The 25,443-nt window shown below is 40.7% G+C and overlaps 1 protein-coding gene across 1 annotated transcript in view; it reads right to left on the reverse strand.

Moving 5' to 3' along the window:
- Positions 1-25,443, reverse strand: part of LOC120027883 (dipeptidyl aminopeptidase-like protein 6) — a 250,075-nt gene that overhangs the window by 52,145 nt on the left and 172,487 nt on the right. The window contains exon 3 of the mRNA XM_038972981.1: positions 12,044-12,142. Coding sequence (XP_038828909.1) covers positions 12,044-12,142 — 99 coding nt within the window. The remainder of the gene's footprint in view (positions 1-12,043; positions 12,143-25,443) is intronic.

The raw sequence follows: 25,443 nt of genomic DNA on the forward strand, positions 1-25,443 counted from the left end.
GGCTATAGAGGAATGTACTTGGGCAATAGAGAATGTACTGGGGCTATAAAGGAATGTACTGGGGCTATAGAGGAATGTACTGTGGCTATAGAGGAATGTACTGTGGCTATAGAGTATGTACTGTGGCTATATAGTATGTACTGTGGCTATAGAGTATGTACTGTGGCTATAGAGGAATGTACTGGGGCTATAGAGGAATGTACTGGGGCTATAGAGGAATGTACTGTGGCTATAGAGTATGTACTGTGGCTATAGAGGAATGTACTGTGGCTATAGAGGAATGTACTGGGGCTATAGAGAATGTACTGGGGCTATAGAGAATGCACTGGGGTTATAAAGAATGTACTGGGGCTATAAAGGAATGTACTGGGGCTATAGAGGAATGTACTGGGGCTATAGAGTATGTACTGGGGCTATAGAGGAATGTACTGGGGCTATAGAGGAATGTACTGGGGCTATGGAGTATGTACTGTGGCTATAGAGAATATACTGGGGCTATAGAGGAATGTACTGGGGCTATAGAGGAATGTACTGGGGCTATAAAGGAATGTACTGGGGCTATAGATGAATGTACTGGGGCTATAGAGGAATGTATTGGGGCTATAGAGGAATGTACTGGGGCTATAAAGGAATGTACTGGGGCTATAAAGGAATGTACTGGGGCTATAGAGGAATGTACTGGGGCTATAAAGGAATGTACTGGGGCTATAGAGGAATGAACTGGGGATATAGAGGAATGTACTGGGGCTATAGAGGAATGTACTGGGGCTATAAAGGAATGTACTGGAGCTATAGAGGAATGTACTGGGGCTATAGAGAATGTATTAGGGCTATAAAGGAATGTACTGGGGCTATAAAGGAATGTATTGGGGATATAGAGGAATGTACTGGGGCTATAGAGGAATGTACTGGGGCTATAGAGTATGTACTGTGGCTATAGAGGAATGTACTGGGGCTATAGAGGAATGTACTGTAGCTATAGAGAATGTACTGGGGCTATAGAGTATGTACTGTAGCTATAGAGAATGTACTGGGGCTATAGAGGAATGTACTGGGGCTATAGGGAATGTACTGGGGCTATAGAGGAATGTACTGGGGCTATAGAGTATGTACTGGGGCTATAGAGGAATGTACTGGGGCTATAGAGGAATGTACTGGGGCTATAAAGGAATGTACTGGGGCTATAGAGGAATGTATTGGGGATATAGAGGAATGTACTGGGGCTAAAGAGGAATGTACTGGGGCTATATAGTATGTACTGTGGCTATAGAGGAATGTACTGGGGCTATAGGGAATGTACTGGGGCTATAGAGGAATGTACTGTGGCTATAGAGAATGTACTGGGGCTATAGCGTATGTACTGTGGCTATAGAGGAATGTACTGGGGCTATAGGGAATGTACTGGGGCTATAGAGGAATGTACTGGGGCTATAGAGGAATGTACTGGGGATATAGACAAATGTACTGGGGCTATAGAGTAAAGTCCTGGGGCTATAGAGAATGTACTGGAGCTATAGAGGAATGTACTGGGGCTATAGAGAATGTATTAGGGCTATAAAGGAATGTACTGGGGCTATAAAGGAATGTATTGGGGATATAGAGGAATGTACTGGGGCTATAGAGGAATGTACTGGGGCTATAGAGTATGTACTGTGGCTATAGAGGAATGTACTGGGGCTATAGAGGAATGTACTGTAGCTATAGAGAATGTACTGGGGCTATAGAGTATGTACTGTAGCTATAGAGAATGTACTGGGGCTATAGAGGAATGTACTGGGGCTATAGGGAATGTACTGGGGCTATAGAGGAATGTACTGGGGCTATAGAGTATGTACTGGGGCTATAGAGGAATGTACTGGGGCTATAGAGGAATGTACTGGGGCTATAAAGGAATGTACTGGGGCTATAGAGGAATGTATTGGGGATATAGAGGAATGTACTGGGGCTAAAGAGGAATGTACTGGGGCTATAGAGTATGTACTGTGGCTATAGAGGAATGTACTGGGGCTATAGGGAATGTACTGGGGCTATAGAGGAATGTACTGTGGCTATAGAGAATGTACTGGGGCTATAGCGTATGTACTGTGGCTATAGAGGAATGTACTGGGGCTATAGGGAATGTACTGGGGCTATAGAGGAATGTACTGTGGCTATAGAGAATGTACTGGGGCTATAGCGTATGTACTGTGGCTATAGAGGAATGTACTGGGGCTATAGGGAATGTACTGGGGCTATAGAGGAATGTACTGGGGCTATAGAGGAATGTACTGGGGATATAGACAAATGTACTGGGGCTATAGAGTAAAGTCCTGGGGCTATAGAGAATGTACTGGGGCTATAGAGGAATGTACTGGGGATTTAGAGAATGTACTGGGGCTATAGAGGAATGTACTGGGGCTATAGAGGAATGTACTGCGGTGATAAGTAATCTCTTCATTCAAAGACTCAATCACGGACACTCTTACTGACAGTTGTGGCTGCTTTGTGTGATATATTGTCTCTACCTTCTTGGCCTTTGTGCTGTCTGTGCCCAATAATGTTTGTACCATGTTTTGTGCTGCTACCATGTTGTGTTGCTACCATGTTGTTGTTATGTTGTGTTGCTACCATGCTGTGTTGTCATGTGTTGCTGCCTTGCTATGTTGCTGTCTCTTTATGTAGTGTTGTCTCTCTTGTTGTGATGTGTGTTTTGTTGTGATGTGTGTCCTATATTTATATTGTATTTATTTTACATTTTTAATCCCAGGCCCCCGTCCCCGCAGGAGGCCTTTTGCCTTTCGGTAGGCCGTCATTGTAAATAAGAATTTGTTCTTAACTGACTTGCCTGGTTAAATAAAGGTTAAATAAAGGTTAAATAAAACATTTAAAAATAGAGGAGAGTGTGCAAAGCTGTCATCAAGGCAAAGGGTGGCTACTTTGAAAAATCAAAAATATATTTTGATTTGTTTAAAAGAAATTGGGTTAATACATGATTCCGTATGTGTTATTTCATAGTTTTGATGTCTTCACTATTATTCTACAATGTAGAAAATAATAAAAAAATAAAGAAAAACCCTTGAATGAGTAGGTGTGTCCAAACTTGTGACTGGTACTGTATATACACACACACACATCAGGACATGAACTCCTACACATTGTAAATCTGAACATAGAATCCAGTATTTCATAACGTGACCTACCGCTTGCAGGTCAATATCAGACTGGGAAGAATTGACATTCGCAATCTCCCCCTATCTGCAAGCTTAACCAATGGCATAACACCTTATTGATATGTAAATTCAACCAACCAATAGAAATACATAATCATTAAATACATATTTCTGCAGTGGCAAGTGGAAACAATCAACACAGTTACACCTGCAATCACAAAGACCGTCTCCAGAGTGAGTAAACAATTGCAAAAAAGAGATAAAAGTGAATTTAGTTTTCCTATCTTCACAATGACTTTGCCCTTTACCAGACAAGGACGATAAAGCCTATTTCTGAATGTTGTTTCAGTCAAGAGCCAATAAGAGCCGAGCAAACAGCTCTGGTTTAGAGTGTTAATCAGGGACTACAGATTGTTATGGGGAGCATTCTATATCTGCTGGGATAACTAATTGTCCATCACAATGACATTCATTCACAAAATTATGATTGACAATTCTGGGTTTTTAGATTGCACTGGTCAAATAATGAATGCAAATTATGCAATCAACAGCGCTCCAGTTTACTGGAATATATTAACAGCTTCGTATCAGGAGTAAAGATTAAAATATAGTGCATCCTGATTGCTCGTCCCGTCTCACTGAATCTCATCCTGAATCCTAAGTACTCACTTTTTATTTTTCTATCCTTTGAATCAGCACATGTCCATCATATCAATGTAAAGCACTTGAGAGCATCTGGGAAAGAAGTCCATCAATCCATTATATCTTCTAATATGCTATTCCTTTTTCCTGTTTTGTATCCAAGGTAAGCTAAGGTAAGCTACTCTCCTCTTTCCATCTCTTCTCCTCCTATCATCTTTCCATCTCTTCTCCTCCCCCTTTAGATATGTTATCTCCGAACTTCATCCTAAACATACACTTGGTTGGCCATATTTTTCAACTGTCTTTCCGCCTGTCTTTTTCCCTCCCTCAGAGTCCAATCTTTATTCTGTATGTAGTTTGTATTTATCCGTTTACCACCCTTACAGTCACCTGAGATCACTCTTTCTTTCCATGCCAACCATGCACCCCAACAGAGTCCATAATTTCAGCCCTCACCCTGTCCTCTTCTCCACCACTCTCCCTCTCTGTCGCTATACAGACTCCCGTCTTTCCTTTCCTTTCAAAGACACCAGGGCTTCCTCAGACCATTGCCATCTATTCATCCCTGTTTCACACCACCAAGGGAATTCTCAGTCTTGCTCTCTGACACTCTCCCTCACTCCATCTTGCCCTCCTTCTCCTTCCACTAGGTCTTCATCAGGGGTCCCTTGACTGGCTCGGCGTTAGCCCAGGGCATTGGCTTCCCCCTGTGATCTTCACCTCTGCTCCTGCAACATGTCTTATTCATTCAGTCTCCTGCTCTGGGCAACATCCCTCACTCACTACAGATCACAGGAGGACAGTTGTGTGTGTGTGCGAAAGAGAGAGAGAGAGAAAGAAAGAAATCATATGTACTGTAAAATGAGTTAACGTGCCATAGACATTCCCCTTTCCAACAACACATCACTTCAAAGACCATGTACCTTGTGAATATTCCCACTTAAACTCTAATGGCTGCTATGATCTCACACTAGCACTCTGCCATCCCCTCCTCTGAACCCTACAGCTTTCATTTGACTGTATGCTTTGTACCTGTGTGCCTCATTGAGGCTTCAGGCAAGCCGTTCCCTGCACTAACTGAAGATGACAGCTTCATTAGAATGAGAGAATACCATGCATATCCACAGTCAGCACAGCTCTGGCCACCAGGCTAGCTTCCAGGAGAAAGAAGTGAAGCTTTACTTCCCAATCCATGGACTATTAGTCAAACATATCTACATATTTTATGCATTTGCATCTGTTTTTTTCAGTAAGGGATAAAACACCAAGGACAAAGCTAAAATATAACTCTCTATTCCTCAAATTGTACCTTCTCCTCACCCTCATTTAGCTATTTTTGTTATGTCGTCCAGGTTTAATTCCCTTAAAAACAAACCGGTTCAAGCTGCAAACGCATAGTCAATCTGTCCAAATAGTGTTTTTGATGGCAAATGATTGCCATCAGAAACACTTTAAGTTCCCAGGCCCATCTGTCTTGCTGAATATGATGATATTATAGTCACCGCACTTAACCAACCATGTGAAGGACCTTATTCTCTCCCTCTGCTTCCATTTACTTGTCCCATTCTCTCCATTCTTCTTCAGGGAAACGCAGCAGCCCATTCATTCTGTTCAGGCCTCTCAATATTTCCTTTGTAACTCCTGAGTTCTGGCACTATGCCGCAGAGAGACCATACAGTGTACCACTGCTTACTTTATACTACCTCTGAGTGCCAACACGGAACACACCACCAAAGAATACTCTAACATTTATCCAAATATATAACCCGATCATTGAGCAGAGAGATGTCTCCCCTTCGATAAAGCTTCCCAGTGGGGCTAAGCTGGTTGACATAGTGACATTATAACCAGTTTACAACCTGAACAGGGTTGTATCATTAAACGACAGGTTTACGAGCGGAGGCTACAATGTAAAGCTAGGTGTGAAATGTATTTTTCTTTCCTGTTCCAGGTCATCTGTACTCCTGAAGACTAAGAGGACGATGGTTAGGCTGCTAAAAACGCAGCTGGGAGAGAGTTATATGGGCCTGTCTGGGACAAAATAAAAGGGTGTCTCTCTCCTTCCACCGTATACAGTCTTAAATCTCCGATGCCCTTTGGATCAGGTGGGCTATAAAACTAAATGGGTTTCTAAAACAACTCTAATTAAAAATATTTTCAGAGTGGGAGGAATACTTTCATGTGGCTGTGTGTGTGGCATGGTGTTTGCCACTAGCGGTTCAATCTCTCCATTAGCATGTCAGGTCATAGGGTGGTAAGCAGCAGGTGACAGAGACATTTATATGGTCTTATGTATGCAGCTTAGGTTTCTCTTTAAGCCGACTCCTTCCCAATCTGGCCCTCATACCATCATGGCCACCTAATCACCCCCAGCTTCCAATTGGCTCATTCTTTCCCCCCCCCTCTAACCTGTAACTATTCCCCAGGTCGTTGCTGTAAATTAGAAAGTGTTACCTGGTAAAATAAGATTATTTTTTTTTAAACTGTTTGCTTGTACAATTATAATGGAGGTGTGTGAATAATACTCATGCATGTATTTGTATACATGGAGGGAAGTTTACCTTCTATTGAGTTCAGTCCTCTTGAGGACGTCTATACATAAACGTTTCCCCATGGCCTTTCCTTTATTTCACGCTTTACACTGATGGCGCCGATGATTAAGGCAGCCCCCCCGCAACTCTCTGATTCAGAGGGGTTGGGTTAAATGCGGAAGACACATTTCGGTTGAATGCATTCAATTGTACAATTGACTAGGTATCCCCCTTTCAACCTTATCTCTGAAAGGGGCCATAGTCAAGCCTCCCTCATACAACAATACAATTACACAACAGAGAGCTTTGCCATATCTCTATAGCGTATTGCATGAACCCATTCCCCAAAGTAGGAGGTGAATAGAAGTGTATGAGCTACTGATGGCTCCTGTCTGGTGGGCTGGATGGGAGTTTTACGTTGATTTACGGTTATCAGCAACACCAATACATTTTTCACCGCTGGCCCATTTGTTGATTCCTACGAGTCCACCGGCCAGCATCAAACCAGACCCATAATTGCAACATTAAACCTCCTTATCATGGCTTTCACGTTCTTAAATTGTATTTTTTAAAAATTGTTCTGCCTCAGAGCCACAGCACAACACAACAAGCAAGAGTACATAACATTTGCATAGGGCATACTTGAGTAAATTACATTAAACATGAATAGAATGTGGTTTTGGTTTAACAGAAATATTGACTGCAAATACCTGCTGGGAGGGAAAGGTTAATACACGTCGGCATTGTGAGATATGTAAGATTCTTATTCAGGACAGTGATAGAGAGAATTCATAGGCCTATAAAGACATTTCTAGGGATGTGCTGTGAATTTCATCTATGGTATAATGCTTAGCCTACTATGTTACATGTTACACTATAACAGACTGCCATTTCCTAAAATATCCAGAGTAAGACCAATGGTGTGTATATAGATGGGTTCTTTCAATTAAATTCCATTAGCACTACCAAACCATCCTACTGATGTATATTGATCAATATCACTCTTTCATATGTCTCTTACATGAAACTCTGGCGATGACCCATGCTATCTATCCCTCTTCAAACGCCAACTTGATGATTTTGAGTTGCAGCCGGTCCAGAACGAAAGACCAGAAACCATAACAGGGCTGTGGGTGGCTGAGTAAGCAGAAGGAGTTTCCTTTTCAATTCCTAGCGCTGGTCAATGAGGTTAAACACAGTGGCGTGTATTCGTGGATGCCAATAAATACATTTTAAAAACATAGAAAATAATTGATCTCTCTTTGTTTCATAATTTTCCTTCAAGAGGCTGAATGTATCTCACCGGAGAAAGCATCTGAGTGAGTGAAACAGTGCCCCTCTGTCTCAGTATGTCTAGCCCATCTTTCTGATGCTGTCTGGCCTAAAAGTGCATGACATTTTTGCCGCCTGTAGCATTGAATTCAATAGCAAGGGAAGCCAGCGAGCATTTGGCCTCCCTTGATATTATTATTATAATTATAATATTTTTTTTTTTTGCCCTGTTTTTCTCCCAATTTAAATTACGATCTTGCCTCATCGCTGCAACTCCCCAACGGGCTCTGGAGAGGCGAAGGTTGAGTCATGCGTCCTCCGAAACATAACACGCCAAACCGCGCTAATTAACATCCGCCCACTTAACCCGGAGGCCAACTGACGCCTGGCACGTAGTCCTATACCCCGTTCAAAGAGTGAATGTCTTGCCCATTCACCCTCTGAATGGCACACATACACAATCCATGTCTCAGTTGTCTCAAGGTTTAAAAATCCTTCTTTAACCTGTCTCCTCCCCTTCATCCACACTGATTGAAGTGGATTTAATAAGTGACATCAATAAGGGATCATAGCTTTCACCTGGTGTTATTGTTGGCTTTGGGGATGACCAGTGAAATATACCTGCTGGAGGGCGTGCTACGGATGGGTGTTGTTATGGAGACCAGTGAGCTGAGATAAGGCGGGGCTTTACCTAGCAAAGACTTATAGATGACCTAGATCCAGTGGGTTTGGCGAAGAATATGTAGCGAGGACCAGCCAACGAGAGCATACAGGTCGCAGTGGTGGGTAGTATATGGGGCTTTGGTGACAAAACAGATGGCACTGTGATAGACTGCATCCAATTTGCTGAGTAGAGTGTTGGAGGCTATATTGCAAATGACATCGCCGAAGTCAAGGATCGGTAGGATAGTCAGTTTTACGAGGGTATGTTTGGCAGCATGAGTGAATGAGGCTTTGTTGTGATTGATCTTGTGTGTTGTGATACGAAATAGGTAGCCGATTCTAGATTTAATTTTGGATTGGAGAAGCTTAGTATGAGTCTGGAAGGAGAGTTTACGGTCTAGCCAGACACCTAGGTATTTTTAGTTGTCCACATATTCTAAGTCAGAACCGTCCAGAGTAGTGATGCTAGTCGGCGGGCTGGTGCCCGCAGCGATCGGTTGAAGAACATGCATTTCGTTTTACTAGCATTTAAGAGCAGTTCGTTATAGAACAAACAATGTAATTATCACAACACATAGGTTGTAATATGGCTTTCTTCCCCTGACTTGGCATCCCCAGGGATTTACCAACGCACCGCTGCTGGTGGTAATTGCAGTCTTTTTTTTGAAGAGGGGGACTTACCTGAACAGACTATGGTCAGGTGCATGAATTACTTAATTCCATTCAAAAACATGAGGACTTTTAGACTGACCTGCTAGCTCATTACAATCATACCAGTAATCTGAATTTTATGAATGACTGGCACTCTCTATAAAAAATTAATCTGTAAACACTAGGGGGCACTACTTTACTTGTGGTGCTCCTCTAATGCAAATCAGAGTGTAGGGGGGGGGGGGGGGGGTCAACCAGAGTGTAGGAGTCATTATAGGCGGACAAGGAGAGCTGCTTCATTCAGACATACAGCAGCTGCTAGAACTCATGCCATAACATTAACCAGGATTGAATTTATCATTGTTGGATGAAAATGATGTTGTTGCTGGGTGCATTTGATTGTGATTTTATGTCGGGGATGGGCATACACAGGATATCAATGTTGCCAACTTCTGTGGTCATTGTGGCATGACTGTAAACATAGGAGTTGGCAAGACAGCACAAACAGATCTGGGACAAGGCTAATGTAGGAGAGTTCCATGGAGGCACACAGTAAGGTTCCTGTTATAGATTGTGATGAAACAAGGCCGAAGGGTTATTAAAATCTCAACACCTGCATGAGTAGCTTGTGTTGTATGAATTCAATGACGGGGCGGCAGGTAGCCTAGTGGTTAGAGCATTGGACTAGTGATCGAAAGGTTGCAAGATCGAATCCCCGAGCTGACAAGTTAAAAATCTATCGTTCTGCCCCTGAACAATGCAGTCAACCCACTGGCCATCATTGAAAATATGAATTTATTCTTAACTGTCTTGCCTAGTTAAATAAAGGTAAAATTAAATAAAATGAGCACAGCCTTATACTCCCATAAAAGACCCCAAAAAGGATTTGGTCTTATCAATGACAAAATAACATAATCTATTCATAAACAATTCTAGAGGTTTCATCACAAATGTTTCCCAGGAAATTGATTTATGGCTCAAGGAAAACAGGTATGGCGAAAATATATAATTCAGGGCAAAATTAGGTTTACAATAAAAACATCCATTTCAGTCCTGTCCTCGGAAGCCAATAATTGCAAATGTTCCCGACAGTTCTGAAAGCTCACCGTTCTGCACATCGCGAAGGCTAAACGAATATGACATACTAACAAAGAACTCTTTCCTTCTATGGCAGCTGCATCTACAGGCTCCCTAAGAAGACTTTCTTTGCAGGCCTAAAACAGCTACAGTAGAAAGGCATGTCTTTAAGGTGACAACTCATTTCACAGTGGCTGCATACAGCCTCCTGGAAGATGTATGGATGAAAGTATTAATCAGCTTATCAAAGTGACAGAATGCGTCATTCTATTTAAAAAGGAAAATACTACAGTATTTATTCTTGGTTTCATGCAGTGAGAAAAAATACTTTTAAAGAGGCACCGATGGTCACATCCAGACAATGCATATTACCCTTGTTCTAGTACAGTTTGCTGCAACTCATTGACTTTAATTGTTTTGTTGACTATTTTGTGGGTCATGAGAAACACCAGGAACAAGACAGTCACTACTGATCAGATATTACTGAATCGGTGAAAGCAGTATGTTTAGAGGCCTTGCTTTCAATCATCTAAATGAGTCAGATTAGTAATTATATCAAGGAGGGGAAGGAAGGAATGAAGAAAGGAAGCTGTCTATAGTACTTGAACAGTCCTTGACGTACTGTACTCTGTGTACTCGCCCATCTGCACCCTCTCTTGGAGAGACTAGTGGCTGATAGGAGAAGACGGCTTCATTAGGCATAAGTTAAATCAAAACTGCTTCATTAATCCTTTGGCTGTAAAGTACCTCTCGGAGTCGGGCTCTGATCATTTTCAACCCAGCAGTAAGATAATGGGTGTCTAGCCTGTTTCAACAGTTGCAATTTAAGGTTTGTTTGATTTTATTTTATTTTCCGGGCAACATGTCCAACTAGAATAAATACTTCATTTTGGTGTGATTGATGGTTGGCTTCAAGCACCCTTTCACTGTTTTACACAAGAGGATAGAATTGAGCCAATCCTGTGCCTTCACCCGTTTTAGCAGTTCAAGACAACAGTAGCACTATAGCCAAAAAAAGTCTCAGAAATTCAACAACACGAGGCTAATACAAAGTGTCTTAATAAAATGCATCTGGGTTTCCTCAACCATCACCTCAACTTGACGTTGATCATTGCAGTTCCCAAATTGACTGTGTTCTCTTCAATAATTGTGATATTCTCTGGACTGTGTATGTTTAGTACAGTAGTGTACATGCTGGCCCACACCGTGATAGTTCATAATGATGATTGCAGCAATATGAATGCAAAAATATTAGCTGCAGCTTCTCTTATAAAAACAAGATCCATGGTAACAGGTAATGTGGTTTAGGTGTATATTGGTTTTGACAGATGACCGCAGTGCACGCCAGCAGGCATGCACACCGTTTCACTTGACGTTGATTCAACACACACTCATTACACTGTCATTGCTAACATATACAGTTGAGCTGATTCACTGATGGGCAATGAGATCATTGGTGTAGAAGTTGTTGTTAGTGGAACAAAGTGATCAATCCATGTTATTCACACCATGGTCATAATGATTCTAAATCCATGCTAGCTGGGTAGGAAGCAGAAGTGCCCCATTAAATTCAATAGAAAACAGTGCTGAAAATGTCTTCAAGTTCAACCTATAAAATCTACCAAATTAAAACTTTAGAATTCCTACTTTAACTCAGGTTTATTACCATTACAAAAGAGCTTTATGGATCTTAATTTGATCACCCTGTTTTATTATTATTTTTTTATTTATTTAACCTTTATTTAACTAGGCAAGTCAGTTAAGAACAAATTCTTATTTACAATGATGGCCTACACCGGCCAAACCCGGATGACGCTGGTCCAATTGTGCGCCGCCCTATGGGACTCCTAATCACAGCCTGGATGTTGCAGGAAAACCTTTTTTATTTTAGGTTTAAAAAGGCTTCTGAAATTTGTAATTTCCATTTTGAAAATTGTTTACATTTTCCCTTATGAAAATAAATGTATAACTCTGTTTGAATGTCCACAGTGAATACATGAGTGTCACCGATATGAATGTCCCACGCCAACCCCTCTACAACATCAATAGAGTACTCACTGTTGATCCACTTGGCCTCAGGGTCGTGAACCTTGAAGTCCTTCCTGAAGATGTCCCCCACGGTCAGTTTCCCCTTGAGGGCCAAGCTGTCATCCTCGCCTGCAAGGGAACAAGTTAAAATACAATTTTAAATCAATATACAATTTTGAGCATTATTGATTAGAACTAAAGATTAGCAGCGGGTCATTCCAGGATGATCACATACAGTGCATTCAGAAAGTATTCAGACCCCTTTTCAATTGATTGGACATGACTTGGAAATGCACATACCTGTCGATATAAGGTCCACAGTTGACAGTGCATGTCAGAACAAAAACAAAGCCATGAGGTTGAAGGAATTGTCCGTAGAGCTCCGAGACAGGATTGTGTCGAGGCAAAGATCTGGGGAATGGTACCAAAAAATGTCTGTAGCATTGAAGGTCCCCAAGAACACAATGGCCTCCATCATTGTTCAATGGAAGAAGTTTGGAACCACCAAGACTCTTCCTAGAGCTGGCATCCTGGCCAAACTGAGAAATTGTGTGAGAAGGGCCTTGGTCAGGGAGATTAAAACAAGATTGAATTCCTTGACCTGAATGCCAAGCATCACGTCTGGAAGAAACCTGGCACCATCCCTACGGTGAAGCATGGTGGTGGCAGCATCATGCTGTGGGGATGTTTTTCAGAGGCAGGGACTGGGAGACTAGTCAGGATCGAGGGAAAGATGAACGGAGCAAAGTGTAGAGAGATCCTTGATGAAAAACTGCTCCAGAACGCTCAGGACCTCAGACTGGGACAAAGGTTCACCTTCCAACAGGACAACGACCCTGGGGCGGCAGGTAGCCTAGTTGTTCAAGTGTTGGGCCAGTAACCGAAAGGTTTGCTAGATCGAATCCCCGAGCTGACAAGCTAAAAATCTGTCGTTCTGCCCCTGTATAAGGCAGTTAACCCACTGTTCCTAGGCCGTCATTGTAAATAAGAATTTGACCTTAACTGACTTGCCTATTTAAATAAAGGTTAAATAAAAAAATTGAAAAAATCATACATCCAAGACAATGCAGGAGTGGCTTTAGGACAAGTCTCTGAATGTCCTTGAGTGACCCAGCCAGAGCCCGGACTTGAACCCGATCGAACATTTCTGGAGAGACCTGAAAATAGCTGTGCAGCGACGCTCCCCATCCAACCTGACAGAGCTTGAGAGGATCTGCCAAGAAGAACGGGAGAAACTCCCCAAATACAGGTGTGCCAAGCTTGTAGCGTCATACGCAAGAAGACTCAATGCTGTAATCGCTGCCAAAGGTGCTTAAAAAAAGTACTGAGTAAAGGGTCTGAATACTTATGCAAATGTAAAATCCGTTTTCTTTTTATATACATTTGCAAAACCTGTTTTTGCTTTGTCATTATGGGGTATTGTGTGTAGATTGATGAGTGTAAAAAAACAATAATTTAAACCATTTTAGAATAAGGCTGTAACGTAACAAAATGTGGAAAAAGTCGAGGGGTCTGAATAATTTCCGAATGCATTGTGTTTGCTTTAACAGTCCAATGCAGTCATTTTTATCTCAATATCAAATCATTTCTGGGAAACAATTAAGTACCTTACTGTGATTATTTTCAAATAAAATGGTCAAAAAGAAACAGAAATAGCTTCTTAGCAAAGAACAATAAAATATTTTCAGCCTGAAAAAACACCAGGACTTGATGGTATACCAGTAGAGGTATATCAGACCTATCAGACCAGCATCATGTTGTGGGGGGCTTTGCTGCAGGAGGGACTGGTGCACTTCACAAAATAGATGGCATCATGAGGTAGGAAAATTATGTGGATATATTGAAGCAACATCTCAAGACATCAGTCAGGAAGTTAAAGCTTGGTCGCAAATGGGTCTTCCCACAATGACCCCAAGCATACTTCCAAAGTTGTGGCAATATGGCTTAAGGACAACAAAGTCAAGGTATTGGAGTGGTCATCACATAGCCCTGAACTCAATCCTATAGAACCTTTGTGGGCAGAACTGAAAAAATGTGTGCGAGCAAGGAGGCCTACAAACCTGACTCAGTTACACCAGCTCTGTCAGGAGGAATGGGCCAAAATTCACCCAACTTATTGTGGGAAGCTTGTGGAAGGCTACCCAAAACGTTTGACCCAAGTTAAACAATTTAAAGGCAATGCTAATAAATACTAATTAAGTGCATGTCAACTTCTGACCCACTGGGAATGTGATGAAAGAAATAAAAGCTGAAATAAATCGTTCTCTCTACTATTATTCTGACATTACACATACTTAAAATAAAGTGGTGATCCTAACTGACCTTAGACAGGGAATTTTTACTGGGATTAAATGTCAGGAATTGTGAAAAACTGAGTTTAAATGTATTTGGCTAATACCCTGACTACACCGCACGGGTTGTGTGCGCGAGCGTTGCAAAATAAATGTAGAAATCTATATTATTCAATTATTGCACCCACACTGCTCGCGCGCGTCAACGAGCATCTGCGTTGCCAAGGGCTAAAATAGAAGTCAGCTCTATTTGTGACGGAGATCGAGGTGCAGTCCTGCCTCTCCCATCTCTGCATTGGTTTATAGAAGCAGATACCCACATGCCATCTCCTCATTGGCTTTACCCACGTGGGTGATTGAAAGACGAACTGTGTTGTCGGTCGTCGTGGTAATACTATGAAAGTTTAGATGCCAATCACCCTATAAGTTCAACAAAGAAAAAAAGCCTGGAAGGAGGAGAGATGACTAGAAACGATTTGGTTGACCGTTTTATGTGTGGATTAATTGTCAGAGTAGAGGACCTTAAGGTAAAATAACAACTCAATGTTTATATCCCAGGTAAAATTAGCTAGCAACAGCAAGCTAGCTAAATAGGACAAATTAGCTAGCAAGTGCAAGCTAGCTAGCTAAATTGCCATAAATATTTAATGCTTTTCGACCTATCCCCAAATTAATGTAAATGGTTCAGAATTTGTTTTGATATTTTAACCTGCTTGTCGTGATCACGTTTGGTGTGTGGGGACAAAATAAATGTATGCACGATGGCGCATGATGGCGCATGACGGTGCACGCGCACAGCCGGTTTGGGTTCCGTGTTAGGTGTATGTAAACTTCCGACTTCAATAGATCATTTATTCTGGTGTTGCCCCTATGTAGCTTGTTTCTGGTCACAGGTTCAGGAGTGGTTAAAAAAATCACAACATGCACATAAAATTAACCTTACACATAGCAGTGTTGGACGATTTGGAAAGACATAGTGAGTCAATAAATAGTATAATAATATTCGTAGGAAAGGTTTTCATCTTTATCTCACAATCTGTGGACACTATACGATTAGAAAGGTTGGGATGGGCTGAGAGTGGCTGAGGGGTGGGATTAAAGAGCTTATATTTGGTAATGTATTATTGTTAGGTGACTGCTATATATATATTTAAAAAAAAATAGCTGTTATTGACAGAGAGGTTTGGAACCCTCTTTCTTATTGGTATATTAACCAATTTACAGCTTGGTGATATCACCAGGCAGGCCAAAACTCCATCCCACCAAAACAGTCTGAAATTTCTGGCAGTCTTTTCAAATGGCTTTTACACTGAAAGGGCATTATCATAATTTTAACAATTTCACATTTTAATCAAATCACATCAAAGTTTATTGGTCACATACAGATTTGCAGATGTTATCGCAGGTGCAGCGCAATGCTTATGTTTATAGTTCCAACAGTGCAGTAATATCTAGCAATACAATAACCCCAAAATATATATTTTTTATAATAATAATAATTAAGAATTATCAGAATGAACAATGTCAGAGTCCGGAATATATAAACTACCGTTCAAAAGTTTGGGGTCACTTAGAAATGTCCTTGTTTTTGAAAGAAAAGCATGCTTTTTGTCCATTAAAATAACATAAAATTGATCAGAAATACAGTGTAGACATTGTTAATGTTGTAAATGACTATTGTAGCTGGAAACAGCAGATTTTTTTATGGAATATCTACATAGGCGTACAAAGGCCCATTATCAGCAACCATCACTCCTGTGTTCCAATGGCACGTTGTGTTAGCTAATCCAAGTTTATCATTATAAAAGGCTAATTGATCATTAGAAAACCTTTTTGCAATTATGTTAGCACACCTGAAAACTGTTGTTCTGATTAAAGAAGCAATAAAACTTGCCTTCTTTTGACTAGTTGAGTATCTGGAGCATCAGCATTTGTCTGCTCGATTACAGGCACAAAATGGCCAGAAATAAAGACCTTTCTTCTGAAACTCATCAGTCTATTCTTGTTCTGAGAAATGAAGGCTATTCCATGTGAGAAATTGCCAAGAAACTGAAGATCTCGTACAACGCTGTGTACTACTTCCTTCACAGAACAGTGCAAACTGGCTCTAACCAGATTAGAAAGAGTAGTGGGAGGCCCCGGTGCAGAACTGAGCAAGAGGACAAGTACTTTAGAGTGTCTAGTTTGAGAAACAGACGCCTCACAAGTCCTCAACTGGCAGCTTCATTAAATAGAACCCGCAAAACACCAGTCTCAACGTCAACAGTGAAGAGGCGACTCCGGGATGCTGGCCTTCTAGGCAGAGTTCCTCTTTCCAGTGTCTGTGTTCTTTTGCCCATCTTAATCTTTTATTTTTATTGGCCAGTCTGAGATATGGCTTTTTCTTTGCAGCTCTGCCTAGAAGGCCAGCATCCCGGAGTCACCTCTTCACTGTTGACGTTGAGACTGGTGTTTTGCGGGGTGTTATTCCAGCCTCATAGTGTGGAAGTATACACAGGGAAATCACATTTTTGACTGCACTGGGACTTTAATTAATTACAGAAACACCACATACTATTGAAGTAATGTTGGGGAAAGTCAGCATATTGATCATTTTTGTGTCAATGTCTGGATGGCAGTTAAGGCCATGCTCAGCTTGAGGCCCTAAACAACATTTTTCTCCAAACAAACTACTATACAGTAAGGCCTCAAGCCAAGCAAGCTCATTATCTCCCTGAGAAGGCTGTGTGGAGGACATAGGATTTACCCCCCCTCTAGTGTTTATAACTCTGTTTCCTGTAGTGTTTATAACTATGTTTCCTCTAGTGTTTATAACTCTATGTTTCCTGTAATGTTTATAACTATGTTTCCTCTAGTGTTTATAACTTTATGTTTCCTGTAGTGTTTATAACTTTGTTTCCTGTAATGTTTCTAACTCTATGTTTCCTGTAATGTTTCTAACTATGTTTCCTGTAATGTTTATAACTCTATGTTTCCTGTAATGTTTCTAACTATGTTTCCTCTAGTGTTTATAACTCTGTTTCCTCTAGTGTTTATAACTTTATGTTTCCTGTAATGTTTATAACTCTATGTTTCCTGTAGTGTTTATAACTCTATGTTTCCTGTAATGTTTCTAACTATGTTTCCTCTAGTGTTTATAACTTTATGTTTCCTCTAGTGTTTATAACTCTATGTTTCCTGTAATGTTTCTAACTATGTTTCCTCTAGTGTTTATAACTCTGTTTCCTCTAGTGTTTATAACTTTATGTTTCCTCTAGTGTTTATAACTCTGTTTCCTGTAATGTTTCTAACTATGTTTCCTCTAGTGTTTATAACTCTATGTTTCCTGTAATGTTTCTAACTATGTTTCCTGTAATGTTTCTAACTATGTTTCCTCTAGTGTTTATAACTCTGTTTCCTCTAGTGTTTATAACTTTATGTTTCCTCTAGTGTTTATAACTCTATGTTTCCTGTAATGTTTATAACTTTATGTTTCCTGTAGTGTTTATAACTCTATGTTTCCTCTAGTGTTTATAACTCTGTTTCCTCTAGTGTTTATAACTATGTTTCCTCTAGTGTTTATAACTATGTTTCCTGTAATGTTTATAACTCTATGTTTCCTGTAATGTTTATAACTATGTTTCCTGTAATGTTTATAACTTTATAACTCTATGTTTCCTCTAGTGTTTATAACTCTGTTTCCTCTAGTGTTTATAACTCTGTTTCCTCTAGTGTTTATAACTCTATGTTTCCTGTAAAGTTTCTAAGTCTATGTTTCCTGTAATGTTTATAACTCTGTTTCCTGTAATGTTTATAACTCTATGTTTCCTGTAAAGTTTCTAAGTCTATGTTTCCTGTAGTGTTTATAACTCTATGTTTCCTGTAGTGTTTATAACTCTATGTTTCCTGTAGTGTTTATAACTCTGTTTCCTCTAGTGTTTATAACTCTATGTTTCCTGAAATGTTTCTAACTATGTTTCCTCTAGTGTTTATAACTTTATGTTTCCTCTAGTGTTTATAACTCTGTTTCCTCTAGTGTTTATAACTCTGTTTCCTGTAATGTTTATAACTCTATGTTTCCTGTAAAGTTTCTAAGTCTATGTTTCCTGTAATGTTTATAACTCTATGTTTCCTGTAAAGTTTCTAAGTCTATGTTTCCTGTAATGTTTATAACTATGTTTCCTGTAATGTTTATAACTCTATGTTTCCTGTAAAGTTTCTAAGTCTATGTTTCCTGTAGTGTTTATAACTCTATGGTGGAGAACAAGAAGCAACACTGGGTAATGCATTCTTTCATATGGCACATTTGTTTGACGTCACTGAGTCTTTGAACATACATGCTCAGACAACAGGAGTTGTGAATATACGATTAATGGGGGGGAAACCTTAAGAATAGGGATGGGTGTTGTGACTAGTGACACATCTGCATCGATTCCATGCAGTGACTATTTCTTTCAACAACACTGACAAAATTAATTCGTATTTTCAACACATTGTGATCTTCAATTACATCTTTACGATTTCTATTTACACTCAAGACATGAACAGTATGACTATAGCAATGAGGGGGGAAAGAAAACAACAGAAGACAAAGTGTGTAATGTAGCAAAACACAATCATCTTTCGCTCTACACTCTGGTTAAGACCGATAGAATATCTGATCAGTGAAATGGGCTGGTGTCTTTACACCAGATGTCTGGGATAACCAGATTCATTTCCTCGTAATTCAAACCATCAGATCTGATCGTGCAAGCTCTCTGTCTGCCGTGTGACTCTTTTCAGATATTCATACTAGGCATGAAAAAAAGCTAAATGCAATATCTGATTTGTTTCATTTGGTTTCTGTAGCAGAGATATTCAGTCACTTGGAGAAAATGAGGAGTAGGGATTGTAGAGGAGGGAATTGTAGCTAAACCTTGGAGGGGATATTTAAATGAGTAGTGTCTATTGTAATACATGGACATCTGATGAAGACCAACATAATGCCAATGGGGGTCATATCAAGGACAACATACATGTTTAAAGGAATCATCAAATATTTTCTTCATGATTCACTTAATCAAGGAAGTTTTATTGCCCAGTGAAAGTGACACAGTAAGTTAAGAAGCAACCAGAGACAAAATTGAATTTTCGGTACTATAAGCCATTACTTGATGCTCTCTCACAGGTTGCAATAGTAGAAGCAATCTTTTCTGCCCTTTCATTCCACAGTAGTATCACTTCAAAACAGATAACAATGTTAGGTCAGAAAATCTCAACTTTTCATCAGTGTGTCCAAAGACAAAGTCAGAGATAAGATGGTAAATCCAGTTAAGCTGTTCCCCTGGGTTTTAAAGTAACGGTGTTCAGTTGGGTTTTAAAGTAACATGTTCAGTTGGGTTTTAAAGTAACGGTGTTCAGTTGGGTTTTACAGTAACGGTGTTCAGTTGGGTTTTAAAGTAACATGTTCAGTTGGGTTTTAAAGTAACGGTGTTCAGTTGGGTTTTAAAGTAACGGTGTTCAGTTGGGTTTTAAAGTAACGGTGTTCAGTTGGGTTTTAAAGTAACATGTTCAGTTGGGTTTTAAAGTAACATGTTCAGTTGGGTTTTAAAGTAACGGTGTTCAGTTGGGTTTTAAAGTAACGGTGTTCAGTTGAGTTTTAAAGTAACAGTGTTCAGTTGGGTTTTAAAGTAACGGTGTTCAGTTGAGTTTTAAAGTAACGGTGTTCAGTTGGGTTTTAAAGTAACGGTGTTCAGTTGGGTTTTAAAGTAACGGTGTTCAGTTGGGTTTTAAAGTAACGGTGTTCAGTTGGATTTTAAAGTAACGGTGTTCAGTTGGGTTTTAAAGTAACGGTGTTCAGTTGAGTTTTAAAGTAACGGTGTTCAGTTGGGTTTTAAAGTAACGGTGTTCAGTTGGGTTTTAAAGTAACGGTGTTCAGTTGAGTTTTAAAGTAACGGTGTTCAGTTGGGTTTTAAAGTAACGTGTTCAGTTGGGTTTTAAAGTAACGTGTTCAGTTGAGTTTTAAAGTAACGGTGTTCAGTTGGATTTTAAAGTAACGGCGTTCAGTTGGGTTTTAAAGTAACGGCGTTCAGTTGGGTTTTAAAGTAACGGCGTTCGGTTGGGTTTTAAAGTAACGGCGTTCGGTTGGATTTTAAAGTAACGTGTTCGGTTGGGTTTTAAAGTAACGGCGTTCAGTTGGGTTTTAAAGTAACGGCGTTCGGTTGGGTTTTAAAGTAACGGCGTTCGGTTGGGTTTTAAAGTAACGGCGTTCGGTTGGGTTTTAAAGTAACGGCGTTCGGTTGGGTTTTAAAGTAACGGCGTTCGGTTGGGTTTTAAAGTAACGGCGTTCGGTTGGGTTTTAAAGTAACGGCGTTCGGTTGGGTTTTAAAGTAACGGCGTTCGGTTGGGTTTTAAAGTAACGGCGTTCGGTTGGGTTTTAAAGTAACGGCGTTCGGTTGGGTTTTAAAGTAACGGCGTTCGGTTGGGTTTAAAGTAACGGCGTTCGGTTGGGTTTTAAAGTAACGGCGTTCGGTTGGGTTTTAAAGTAACGGCGTTCGGTTGGGTTTTAAAGTAACGGCGTTCGGTTGGGTTTTAAAGTAACGGCGTTCGGTTGGGTTTTAAAGTAACGGCGTTCGGTTGGGTTTTAAAGTAACGGCGTTCGGTTGGGTTTTAAAGTAACGGCGTTCAGTTGGGTTTTAAAGTAACGGCGTTCGGTTGGGTTTTAAAGTAACGGCGTTCGGTTGGGTTTTAAAGTAACGGCGTTCGGTTGGGTTTTAAAGTAACGGCGTTCGGTTGGGTTTTAAAGTAACGGCGTTCGGTTGGGTTTTCAAAGAAACCGAGTTCAGTTGTTGTTGTTTTTTAATAACTGTGTTTGGTTGGGTTTTTAAAGTAACGGCATTCGGTGCTAAACTTAATTTTGTTTGGCCGAGACTGTTAGAGTGATTTGTCGGCCTTAAACCTGTGCCAGCCTACCGAGCTCATGTGCTCCGCCATGTGCAGAGCGGGAGGATAGATGAGGCGAAGAGATGAAGAAGGAGACGAAGCCAGCATGGGGGTCTGGCTAACGGTTCGGGATGGTGTATTAAATGTTTGGGCTTCTTCCCATGACTGTTTCGATCGTATCCTTCCTCCACCATCCACCCTTTACCTGCATTAGGATAAATATTTATATGTCCTTAAATTCACAAGTGTGCTGGAGCTTAATAACCATTTAAGATGTGTGAAAGACTGATGGGAGTGTGGCACCATAAAGGTGTGCATGGGAATATAGGAGGGTAGGGTGAGAGAGGTGGATAAGGCACACAGAGAAGAGCATGTACACAGATAAATACATATTCATTATCTTCGTCATCGTTCAACACATGCACACTTTCACCAATTAATACATTATGAGCCAAACACACACCTCTTCAGTCAGGTGCACCCCACAAATGTCGTCACACAGCTGGGTCTGAGGACAAATGTCCCCAGAGGGTCTCTTATGTCAACTCTTTCCCCGTTTCCCTGACGAGTGGCCCTGTTTGAATACTTCAGAAATGCTTCCTTCCGGCCTCCCAAGTGGCACAGTGGTCCAAGACACTGCATCGCAGTGCTAGCTGTGCCACAAGAGATTCTAGGTTTGAGTACAGGCTCTGTTACAGCCGGCCGCGACCGGGAGACCCATGGGGTGGCGCACAATTGGCCCAGCGTCGTCCGGGTTAGGGGAGGGTTTGGCCGGCAGGGATGTCCTTGTCCCATCGCGTACTAGCAACTCCTGCCGCGGGCCGGTCGCAGTGCACGCTGACACGGTCGCCAGGTGTACGGTGTTTCCTCCGACACATTGGTGCGGCTGGCTTCCGTGATAAGTGGGCATTGTGTCAAGAAGCAGTGCGGCTTGGTTGGGTTGTGTTTTGGAGGACTCACGGCTCTCGACCTTCGCCTCTCCCGAGTCCGTACAGGAGTTGCAGCGATGAGACAATACTGTAACTACCAATTGGATACCACGAAATTGGGAAGAGAAACGTGTAAAAAGAAATGCTTCCTTCCTTTCATTTAGGTAAGCACAGATCTATAAGTGATTGGATAGGTGAAGACAATGTTCCCACCCTTTTACTTCCACCAATCCAACCAATCTAAGGAAGGTAGGATGCATTTGTAAAGTATTTGAACATGACCAATCACTTTTTCACTAAGGGTGTTTTCACATATAGTCCTCTTAAACACTAGAACCGCTAGAGCATTCATTTGGACTGTTCATGAATTCATTTTAAAAAGTCATTTTTGAAGTCATGCCCCCCTCCGTATTTGACTTTTCTTAAATAAGTCTACATACCACACTGTTGTTGTTAGAAAATAAATATCACACAAATAACTGGAGTTATAAGCAGTTTTAGGAGGGCTTTTTTTAATGGTTTTCCCTGTTGCCCCTCCTTCTCTTGACAGTAGGGCTTGCTCCGCTCCTTCTCCTGACAGTTGAAAGTACTGTGCCCAGTTGACAACCACCCAGATAATTGCCTCGAAACTGAACCGAAGCTAATTTCACACCTATAACAACAGATTAAATAAATGAAGTATGATGGGTGGGAGAAAGGTGGAGAGTGGGTGAGTTCATGAGCGAGGGGAAGCGAACGATGCATCATTATGTAATCACCAGTTGAATGAAGAACAGCAGTCCAAGCAGTCTTATCAGTCTACTCTGGTCTACTTGGAGTACACAGTGAGAGCATGCTTAATTGAGAATATCTGAATGAAAACTACACAGATGGTGGGGAAGAAATGAATCATTACATCTCTGATGTTTATTCTTTGTATTCTGAGCCTGAGCCTGAACCTAAACCTCCGATGCCTAAGCACAAGTGAGACAGGAGAGAGGAAGGGTTGGTACTGTTTGGATAGAACAAGCCGGGGACAATGTTACCGGCTGATTATTAGCACTAAATGTCATCCCTGAGAGAGCAGGCCCTACATCTCAAGCAAAAAACTACATCAGCAACGCACTCACCAGCTTTTGTTGTTTATGTGACAAAGGACATGCTCCAACTGATGCCATTGCGTGAAGACACACACCATGTAAGCACGAGCTGACAATAATTGACTATTTTTGACTGCTGTCATATCGACACATATTCATTATAATGCCATTATTGCTTTTGTGCAAATTTTCACTATTTATCAAGCACACATGTCGCTTATAATTATGTTTTTACCATTTGACCGCGCATCTTTCTGACCATGCGTCTTGGTGTTAGTGTTTGTGTGTTTTGTTTTTACATATAGGCTACAGTAACATAAACGAATGAAAAAGCTATTGTGTTACTTTTTCATTCTAATGTTACCTAAGACCTTCATAAACACAACCAAATTACTATTTTTGCGATGACATATATGAAATGTAATAATTACACTGTTAGAATGTTGCAGTCATAATGACTGCTCATTAGCTTGAAGGGGGTGGGGCCCTCCAGGCCTAGCGGTTGAACCGATTTAGTGTTTTCACACTTGGTCCGTTTCAACCAATTTTTGTGAACTCTTTTTGTGCAGTATGAACACTCCAAAACCGAACTGAGAACATCTCGAGAGGTGGTCTGAGTTCGGTTAACTTTTTTAGGGCAATGTGAACACAAAGCTCTGCAGGTTCACTTGTCATTATTCCAGCACCACACACTAGACTACTGCAACACTGTTTCCCATAACCTCTCACATTGGTGCCACAAAAGAGAAATTATGATGATGTGCAGGGGTGTATTCATTACGCCGATTCTGTTGCAAAACGTTTCTTAAACGGAAGCAGATGGAACGAAAAAGGGGAGGAACCTATCTGAATTTGTCCAATAGTAACTCTCATTTTAGTTGACTGTTTGGCTAATGATTACACCCCAGTTTCACAGAAAAAACGTGTGCTGTTGTTGGATATTGATTAGGGATTGCCAAGGATGCACAAAAAAATCCCAAATATTTGTGGAGTATTTAATTCATATTATTTATTTGCAATATGTGATCTATAGGCTAAGAGAGCTTCATAATATGTTTATTAGATTGTGGGGATTGAATAGTGTGAGAAGACAACATATTTGGTGAGAATCACAACATCTTAAAGGGGCCTACTTTGAGTGTACATTTTTTTTTAAATTGTTACCCCAAAGTTCACTTAAAGGAAGACTGATTGGTTCTTTTAAAGAGGACTAAATGTGAAAACACCCCGTCTCCTTTAAAGTGAACTCTGAGCGTAAAAAATAACTCAGTTCTCTTTGTATTCACACTGCCCTTGCCTTTGAATGAGGAATCAACTCTTTTGCCAGTTCACTTCACCTATTTTGTGGTCCGAGTCCTCTTTTGCTATGTTTGAAAAGGAATCAAGATATTTTTCCAACATACACTCAACGCACTCTGGGTTTTTACAAAGTGCAGGAAAAGCCATTCCATCAGATCGTGTTATCAGACAGCTAGACATACCTACTGTACTTACATTTTGGTAGCTAATAGATTGCATTTAGTTAAAATATGAGACATAATTATTATAATCAGAAGATAATATTAACATGTAAATATAATTGGTGAGACAACAATTAAATAAATGATTAAATAATGCTTTAATTGAAAATTGTACACTCAATGTAGGTCTATCCGGGATCCTTGAGACATCCCTACCCTAAATCCTAACCCTAACCTTAACCTCTGCCCTTACCCTAACCTTAACCATAACCCTTCCCAAACCTTAACCCTAACCTTAACCCTTACCTTAACTATTTTAAATGTCAACTTCAATGGGGTGATGTCCCAGGGATCCCAGATAGCAAGGATTTTGTACCCTATGTTGTTGTCTTCTCACACTATTCAAACCCCACAATCGAAAAAAAAGCTTATGAAGCTCTCTTAGCCTATAGATCACATATTGCAAACAAATAATCTGAACATTGTGCCTGTATAAAACTCCACACATATTTTGGAATTTCTGTGCATTATCCAAAAATAGCACGTTTCTTCCACAACCTGCACATCATCATCTTCTCTCTTTTGTGGCACCAATGTGAGGGTTAGCAGGGGAAACAGTGTTGCAGTAGTCTAGTGTGAGGGGTTATGTCAGGGGAAACAGTGTTGCAGTAGTATAGTGTGAGGGGTTATGGCAGGGGAGACAGTGTTGCAGTAGTCTAGTGTGAGGGGTTATGGCAGGAGAAACTGTGTTGCAGTAGTCTAGTGTGAGGG

This window comes from Salvelinus namaycush, chromosome 33 (genome assembly GCF_016432855.1).
Source record: "Salvelinus namaycush isolate Seneca chromosome 33, SaNama_1.0, whole genome shotgun sequence".
NCBI lineage: Eukaryota > Metazoa > Chordata > Actinopteri > Salmoniformes > Salmonidae > Salvelinus > Salvelinus namaycush.